The following is an 8,957-nucleotide window of genomic DNA, read 5'->3' on the forward strand; positions in this document are numbered from 1 at the left end:
ACGACGAAGTCATAAAAGCAATGCAGAGCCAAACAAAATATACTTCTAGTGGCATCCGTTTGTGAACGAAAGAGGAAAAAGCCCACAAGAATTAAAGATTATGTGGAAAGATCGAACAGGGCGGAAGTCTGCTATTTCCTACATGACCATGGGAAAATTAGAGGAAAAGAAAATTCAACGTCGTCCTGTCGCCCAGGAAAGTCTAACTAATAAAGAGGCATAATATGCTTTTAGAAGAGGTCTGTGACGATTGCGATAGGCTATTCTGTGTGAAAACACGATCGAGATGCTGAACAAACGTTAAATAGTTTATTTCCAATTTTGAATTTGCTCTTATTTATAATAATAAATAATAATGAATAGTACATTTGTATAGCGCCTTTTTCCAGCATCAGCGTCAAGGCGCTTTACATAAAGACATGCAAGCACATTATATTAACTTATAAATATAATAATAAATATAATATTAATATATCATATTAATATATAGTTTAGTTCTTGTTTCTCCCATAGGAGCATAGGGCCGCAACAACACCTCGCCAGCGGACCCGGTTTTGGGCAGCCCCCTTCAGCTGGGCCCATTGGTGTTCCGAAGTCCTTTTCCTCACTTTCTACTGTTCTTTTCCAAGTCTGTATATTAATAAGAAAGTGAAGACTGTTGATCTTCAGTTGAAGGAGAGATGCACAATGGGGACGCTTGACTTTCAGCTGAAGTCACAGAGATGGAGAGTGAAGACAGTCGATATCAGACAGCGGTCAGAAAGGAGGAAGTCCGGAGAAAGTACACTGTTTAAGAAGCTGCACGATAGAGTCGACAACACAATTCGTCTATCGGATGATAGAAACAGAATGTCAATCTTTCGTTGTTCAAAGATAATTTTTGGCCGACCGGTCTTCTCGCAGCTTTTTGTAGACGTTCAACCGCTCTATAACTTTTTCGCCGTTCTCGTTATTCTCACCATGTCTCTTTTGTCATTTGGATGTCTTCAGTTCTTGGTATTTTACTTTCTGTAGTTTTAAGGTCAGTTTGGGAGACTTTAAAAAAATTTTTGACTATGCAATCAACACTAAAAACAAATACATGCAAAGAATAGAATATAGACCGAGTAGCTTGTGCTGTAAAAGCTCGAACAGCAAAAATGTCAAATAAAAGTAGAGGTCCTATAATTTGACGCGACATATGCTCTATAAATGAAGATTGTTTGTGACATCACTGTATTTTTTTTTTTAATTTACAAATTTAAAGATTTGAGTTCAACGTCCTTGTATACGTCAGCCTGATATTTTTCGAGTACGTAATGATGTTGATGGAAATGTTTGACTACGACACCGACGTCGAAGCAATAATGGAAGCAACGATGAATTGCAGCATCAAACAGGATTTTGTTGTTGTTGTTGTTGTTGTTGTTGTTGTTATATTGTGACATTATTGTCTGCATTTTGGAGAACAGCAGTGGAAAGGGAGATGAAAGGAAAGGGCTGGACATGGGGTCACCTGGAGTGGGTTTCAGCCGATCGACATCGGTGGCGGACTCCGGTTGAGGCCTTATGTGCAACCTGATGCACGAAGAGGAATAGATAGATTGTCTGCATTATTATTTATGTTCTTTATTTAATAATCGGTCTTAGATGGCCTCGAATAATATGGCAACACGGTGAGGCCTGGTTTTCAGTTATTCTTTTATTCTAAGCCTTTTTTTTAAATCACCGAAGCAAATTCTTTGTGCAAAGTCATTGGGCTATTAAACAAATTCTTCTTCTGTTTGTGCTTGCAACGTCTAATACAGCGGTTCTCAACCTGTGGGGCGCGCATTGTCGTTAATGGGCGACGTGCTTACAAAGGGGGCGCGAAGGTGGTCATTTTTTTAGTTTCTTATACCGGTATTAGTGAAATTAGCTTACATTGCTGGCTAAGGGGGGCGCGCGGACGTACCTTTGTTCGTCAGGGGGGCGTCACAAGTAAAAGGTTGAGAACCGCTGATCTAATAGAAGATCCAAAAGAATGCCTACACACAGCCGTACGCCCGTTTACGAGAAAACCTAGATTATTGAGCGTAGTTTTGAGTTCACGTGGTCTATGAAATGGGGTATACATCCCGACTAGACCGTGTGATATTTTTAAAATGTGAAATAATTTTCGAAAAAGTGCCAGTTCTGTTATACTATCACTGTGGATGATACCGATTAGGCGATTACACACATCTCGTTAATGACTTAACGTCTCGCATCCCATGTTAAAGCAAGCAAACAAATAAATATGCTGACTGTAAGTGTTAATTTTTTTTCATTTGAACACACATTTGGTCACTAAATATTTGTCGTGCAACAGATCAGCAGTGTGACATGCAGAACCGATCTTTGCCTTTTGTCGCCCGTTTCCGAGATAACATTCAGAGAAAAATACAATGCTGCAATACAGAGAACCTTTTCACTCAAGTAAAGTTTTGATGAGCACATCCTCGAGCCTACTTTGGCATATGACCTTCCCCATACCCACCGCCACGGGGAGAACTGCGCGAGACACGGCTAGGCCGCTTGACGGAGGGGTATTGGGGGCAGTGCGGGCAAGTGCACGGTTCTCCTTGCTGGCTGTCCAGGTGGTCGCCACCGTCGATGTGCCCCTGCTTGTTCTTGCGGGCGCAGGGGTTGATGCCCGTGGGCAGGCGAAAGCGATGTGCGTTGTACAAGATGATAGCGCCATCCACAATACCAGTCAGACCAGGATACACAAACACTGTCCACGCGTAACGCTGCTCCGACCTATCATTTCACAAATAAGCCCTTTATAGCATTGTAAAATAAATCTACAAAGAAGTTGTCAAATAAACTCATAAAGGCGTTGTCAAATAAACCATATTCATAGTTTTTTGTTTTGTTTTTCACTGGCATGCGTTACATGGAATATCAAACACGAATGAGAGTTGGAATGGAGGCATGAATTTCGTTCTCAGGATACTTTTTAAATGTTCTAAGCTGTGATGTAAAAGTTTACAGCCAGCGACAAAAAAGTACACTGGTTTTCTGTAGACAGTTCGAAGGTTCGGTACACTTAATTTAAAACAAATTGTGTTGTTCATATAATTCTACCAACAGGTAGTGTACCACCACCGTCAACCTTTGCTTCCCTCCTCCCCGTTACTTCCTTAGCATAGAACATATACGCACCAACGGGATGTGACTGAAGCCAGGAAGGAGTGAGCAAGTGACTGAGGCAAAGTGTAGGCCAGAAAAGCGACGACCAGGCAGGGCATCAGCGCCAAACTGTTCTCCGTGCGCCGCTTCTCCCTGCATGCCTTGCACCTGGCGCAGATGATGCTTGAACGAATTTGCATGTTGGTGGGCTTCTTCTGCCGCTTCAGCAGCCAGTAAATGCACACGGTACACAGAAGCAGCTTGTGCACAAAAATGAATAAGGAACATAAGAATAAACAGAACACTCAGTAAAATAATAAACCTTAAATTAACAATTAAAAATTCTATCTACCCAATGTTTAATTGTGATTTCTCTGCCTCTAAGGAAACTTCAAGGTCGACAATGTTGTGGCTAGGGAAATTCGTTTCTCTAGAACAGTGGTTCTCAAAGTGAGGGCATAAGTCAGGTGGTCCGCGGCTGAGTCAGCAAAGTGATGTTTAAAGTGATGCATTCCTTGCATTACAATTTTAATTACAAAGAACGAGGTATACGTAGTTTTATGTCAACTTATTACTATATTACTTTTACAAAAGGACATTTAGTTTTGAATTAAAATGAAACAAATGCGGCAATTTAAATTTGAAATTCATAGTACAGAGTGATTTCTAGGCCTTGGTGGTCCGCCATATTTTTTACTTAGGCCTTGGTGGTCCGCCATAGCTTTTACTTAAGTAAAGTGGTCCGCGGTCCGAAAAACTTTGAGAACCACTGCTCTAGAAGATAGTCGTTATTATACCCTTTTAGCGCTCATAAACGTTCTATGTAAAATGACTGAAAGAACGTCTGGTGTCGGTATTCCTCACCCTTCATACCCCTTTCAGGATAACTAGCGTCTCCATGTTCAAATTTATAAACTTCCTCTCGATGGTGCACAGTTTGTCCAAGTAGCTGCGTTGTTACATACTATGACGCGAAATTTAGTCAACGTTGAAACTAGTATTTTCAAGTAGGCTAGTACCTATGTCCAAAAAGAGTGGCTTTGTTTACAACCATAGAAATAAAAGTATGTTACTTATAAAAAAGGGAAATAAAGTATATTTTACATAAATTAGTACTTGAAGTTTAATCAGCAGTTGAAGATAGTTGTGCTGCACTGTACATAAATCTAGTGTTAAGATGGTTGGATTTTTTTTCCTCCTCGTCCACCACCGGCCCGCCACGACCTCCTCCTTTCTCATCCCCACCCATACCACTCCAAACAGATTTTGGGGCTGATACAGTTTACAACGTTAGTCATTAACAGGTTGTTTCGCCCTTGCATGCTTCCTTTTGTTCATACACAAATCTATAACAATCTAACAATGTTACAGACCTGTGTCATGAACATGGGCAGGATGACGACAAGGTTGCTGGAAGTAGTGAGGAAAGGTTTCCATATAGTAGGACGACTGCAGACAGGCTCATTTTCAAGTAAGACATATATATACAAGATAGGACTGCTGGAAAAGGCCCAGGACGTGATCATAATCAAGATCATGTGGTCGAAGTCGAGCAGCATTGTGACCTGCAGATCGAGTTTGCAAAATATTCTACCTAAAGATGAAACCCCCACTCATCTTCAGGAAATAAAATAAGATAAAGCAATTATATAATATATGAACGCAAACTTTATCCTTTTTTAAATACATATGCATACATATGTGACCCCAGAACACCTACTGAGAGAACTGTGCCCGTGGAATACCTCTGAGATTTGAAATTTTTAAGTGTTTTGTAATATTCACCCATTAGGGATGGTGACTGTGAGAAACTCGTCGCTCTTAGAACGCTGTGTTGCGGCGAATGGTTATGAATAAATATTTGTATTGTAGTCTGTAAAGTCCTCAGCCACTCAATAACGAAATTAACATGAACTGGTTAGCCTCAGGAAATCGGTTTGTTGTTTGTTGAAAGAACGCGCAATTGTCTGGTGCGAGTATGTGGATTGAACCTTCCGTGCCGTGACAGCACCTCATTACTTACGTAATAGCTCATCTTATTTGGCATAACATAGCGAAATATAGGGAACTGCAGCTTACACTGATCGCAATAAGAAGCAAAATTGAAACTTGTTCTTGCCAGTTTAGAATAACCAACCAGTAAAAAACTTGTTCTGCAGAGCTCCTTCTGTTCATCGCCAGCTAAAAACCACAGAAAAGCAAGATTGGTGTCAATTTAAATAAGACATATCTGAACTGCAGAAGGCTCCAGCAACATCTTTGAAAAAGATAGACAAGCTATATTAAAAAAAAAGTTAGTGGGTTTTTTTTTTTGAAAGACGTCTTTGAAAAAATATAAATTTTATAGCGAACAACCATCTAGTTTAAAAACTCGTCCTTAAAGAGCAATAACTGAATGTGATAAAAAAATTTAAAAAAACCCTTGCATACTAGTGATAAACAATGAAATGCGCTCTCATACACAGGTATGGCCGGGATAGGTAGAGGATAAAGGAAAACTTACATTAAACGCAAAAAATCCTGTGATGGACGAACCTACATCGATACCCAGAAAGTGTCCCACAGCTAGGCGCATTTTAAAGTGGAGATAGCTTCTGCATCTCAGCAGGATCGCCAATGCCCACACGGCGACTACCAGCGAGGCAGCTAGGAGCACTTGCACAGTTATTGTCAGGCTGAGGGAAATGTCGACTTCAGACGCGCTGCAGTTTTCACTCATGTCCTTTTCAGCGCGTTTACAACAAATCAGTCTATACAAACACAAGAAAGAAAGATAATTATGGTGACGAAATAAAGAACAAAAGCGCTGTGTGTGAGGGAAGGGGATATATTTGGTGTTGCTCGGTACTTATATACGCTTTAGCGGATCATTTTTCAGTGCAAGAGGCACACAGGGAGTAGAATACATTATCTGTTGTGTCGATTATAATTTGAAGATGGAAAATATGTCGACGACTGATCGAATTGGTTACTTTGACTGAGTCGAGCTTGCGAGATTCAAAGAAAACTGTTTTGCTCGAGTATGTTCTGCGTGTGACAAAGCTTATACCTGGCTTTGGTCTTACTGTGAAAAAGAATAGTCTGTGAAACCTCTTTGTCTAAAAGTAGTGTTACCAGTTTTGTTTCCATGATATACAAACTCTTTTTCAATATATTTCTCCATTCTATTTCACTTAGTGGCAAATATTCATACCGCGCTGCAGAAATACCGTTCACAAGACCAATGGAAGACCGATGCAAGTCTTGCTCCGGTCTGATTTATCGGCATAATTTTGGCAGATAACATTTAAACAGCAACTTCATGAATTTTAAACAAACTACTCAGTAAACTTACAATCCAACAAAAAGAGAGAATGTGGGAAGTAGACGAATCACAGAGTTCCAACTCTAATTCACACAGTAACGGTCACACTAGCTTGCTTTCATGGGTTTATTTTTCTCCCCTTCAGAAAGAGAGGCCAGTTTTTGATTGTCGTCATTTACATTTCTACTTACACGTCTACTTTAAATATACTCAAATGATGGTGTCTTAAGATGAACAGAAAATATTATAGACAATGTTTCCTGTTTGGAATTTTACAAAGTTTAAATGCAAAACTGAATCGTATCTTCATAACTAAGATCGTGGATTGAGGAAAGCAACTACACTTAAAATGAAGTCGAAGGCCTTATATTTTAACTATATATTATCTAAGGATAAATACGTTGGAAAATATATATGAGGTTGTTAGATTTCAATAACGTTATAGAAACCTTCTTGTTCCAGGAAAACCTCTCGCTGCTGTGATCCATGAAAGCAGACGACACAATGGGTACAGCTTCCGTAGTTTCTCAAAATGGCCGCGCCCTTGAGGAACTTACTTAGAACTGCAAAAATCAGCACATGTATCCAAGATAGATGGCATTTTTCAGCATTACTCAGGAGGGTTTATCACAATACAATTTTATCTGTTTTGAACGATAAACAAGATCCTGACGCTACGATTACTGTTAATGTAAGTCGGATACGTATTGATATTCTCTTACCAAGTACTTTTGGACCAAGTACGATTAGACCAATGTGACCATCGTCAAGTGGTCAGCTACACTACTGTCTGCTACAGAGAATGATTATGGGTAACATGACCATTCTCTGTCAAAATTATTTACTCATCTTGTGTCCGTGGTGGGCCTTTATGAAAATCATTTACCTATATAACAACAATAATAATATAGTACTTTAATCATTGATTTTACTACAGTTTGATTGACAGAATCGCATCTCCAGACAGCAGTTTTATGATTTCAAGCGATTCAGAAACCTTTGTTCTCATTTACTTAATTTACAACCATAAAAATCTTAAAATAGCATTTGTTGGACCTTAATTGTTTTATTTTTATATAGATGTGCTCAATTGGTGTTTTTTCCTCCTAAAACCTCAAAATTGGATAGATTTCAGTAGAGTCAGGAAATTGGAATCATTATCACCCTCAACACATTTTCTTAGAGCAGATTTGTAAGCAGAGAGGTCTTGAATGGTAGCACCAAACACCAGCATAGCACAAAACACGTGTATTCATCAGTTTTTGTAAATTTTAGTCAAAGGTAACTATGTTAGTTAGTATACATATATCTAAAGTATAAATAAAACCATAAATTAAGATATAATAATTCAAGTCCTTCTGCTGTCTGTTTAACTAACAGCTAAACTTTTATGGGTTTTGTTTGTTTAAACTCCATTTTTACTAAATGAGCTTCTTTCTAGTGGGGGGAAGGGGACATAAGATCCTAGGTAAATGAAAGTACATGAGGGTTTGTTATACAAACTTACTGATTGGTTCAGATGGAAAGGTGACAATGTTCTATGTCATGTATACATAAGGGAAGTGACACAAGAAAGAAGTGTTCTTTGGAGCAGTTTAGTGATAAATGCATCTGCTATTTTTCAGGGATGGGTGAAAAGCATAAGAACACACAAAAATCACATTTTTTTCCACATCATTGATGGAAGCAGCCCTCAACCTCTGCAAATTGTTGCTTCACCTGAACTTATAGCAAGGTTGGTGATTGGTGCATGGTGTATCAGTGTACTCAGTGTGTGTGTGTGTGATGGTGGAAAAGGTATTGATATAAAAACGGATGACTAGCTTAATAAAGTTAAAGAAACATATCAGAAATTTTATCACTTTTATTTTCTTGATAAGACAAGTTTTTCCTCCATTTGTCATTGCTGCAAAGTAGTTCTGCAATTAAATATCTAAAAAACCATTGCTAAGATAATAATTTCTAACGCAGTGTAATATCTAGATTAACTGCACAATAGTGGCTGCTACAGCCAAAGTGGCCAGTAAGCTTATATCATGTACTCATTTCCTGGACTGAGAGTGTTTTAAAGCATTAACTTCAAAATAGTCATAGGATTTTGTGGGCTGACAAAAAACAAATCACAGTTTAAGAAGCATTTGTAATCACAAATAGTCTCCTTTTACTGGCTAAGTTGTTTCTATTGTTTGCAATATGAAAGAAAGCTTGTCTTGTGGCTAATGAACTGTGAATTTATGTGGTACCCCTGTTCGAGATAGAAACATTTGTTAACACAGGTAAGACATATGTCAGTAAGAATGCTATCGAAATATTTGATAACAAATTCACACAAATGTGCTTCAAGTCTGATATATATGCCTTAGAATAAAATGGAGGCGTTAATGGTCTTTCTGTTTAATTCATAGATCAGGGGAAGTGACCTATGCAAGGCTGCATAATATGGTCTCAAGGTCATATAGTTAAAAGTTTGGGAGAGGTCAGGCTGTGGAGCTCATAGCAGACACCATTAGAGCAGTGGAAA

The 8,957-nt window shown here is 38.8% G+C and overlaps 1 protein-coding gene and 1 long non-coding RNA gene across 3 annotated transcripts; one reads left to right on the plus strand and one right to left on the minus strand.

Moving 5' to 3' along the window:
• Positions 1-2,277: 2,277 nt before the first annotated feature.
• Positions 2,278-7,000, minus strand: LOC112560847. Of its 2 annotated transcripts, none has more exons than XM_025232941.1 (6): positions 6,886-7,000; positions 5,636-5,882; positions 5,212-5,313; positions 4,506-4,697; positions 3,166-3,392; positions 2,278-2,760 (listed from the first exon to the last, which is right to left on the minus strand). In XM_025232941.1, exons 2-6 carry the CDS (start codon positions 5,849-5,851, stop codon positions 2,466-2,468), a joined length of 1,032 nt encoding a protein of 343 aa, XP_025088726.1. In that variant the 5' UTR covers positions 5,852-5,882; positions 6,886-7,000; the 3' UTR covers positions 2,278-2,465. The 2 variants fall into 2 exon arrangements, with proteins under 2 accessions (XP_025088726.1, XP_025088725.1); XM_025232940.1 differs by lacking the exon at positions 6,886-7,000 and adding an exon at positions 6,467-6,595.
• LOC112560848 lies at positions 6,961-8,957 on the plus strand. The gene is made up of 3 exons (XR_003098606.1): positions 6,961-7,127; positions 8,062-8,171; positions 8,842-8,957. It is a non-coding gene; the product is annotated as an uncharacterized LOC112560848 (long non-coding RNA).

This window comes from Pomacea canaliculata, linkage group LG3 (genome assembly GCF_003073045.1).
Source record: "Pomacea canaliculata isolate SZHN2017 linkage group LG3, ASM307304v1, whole genome shotgun sequence".
NCBI classification, from domain to species: domain Eukaryota; kingdom Metazoa; phylum Mollusca; class Gastropoda; order Architaenioglossa; family Ampullariidae; genus Pomacea; species Pomacea canaliculata.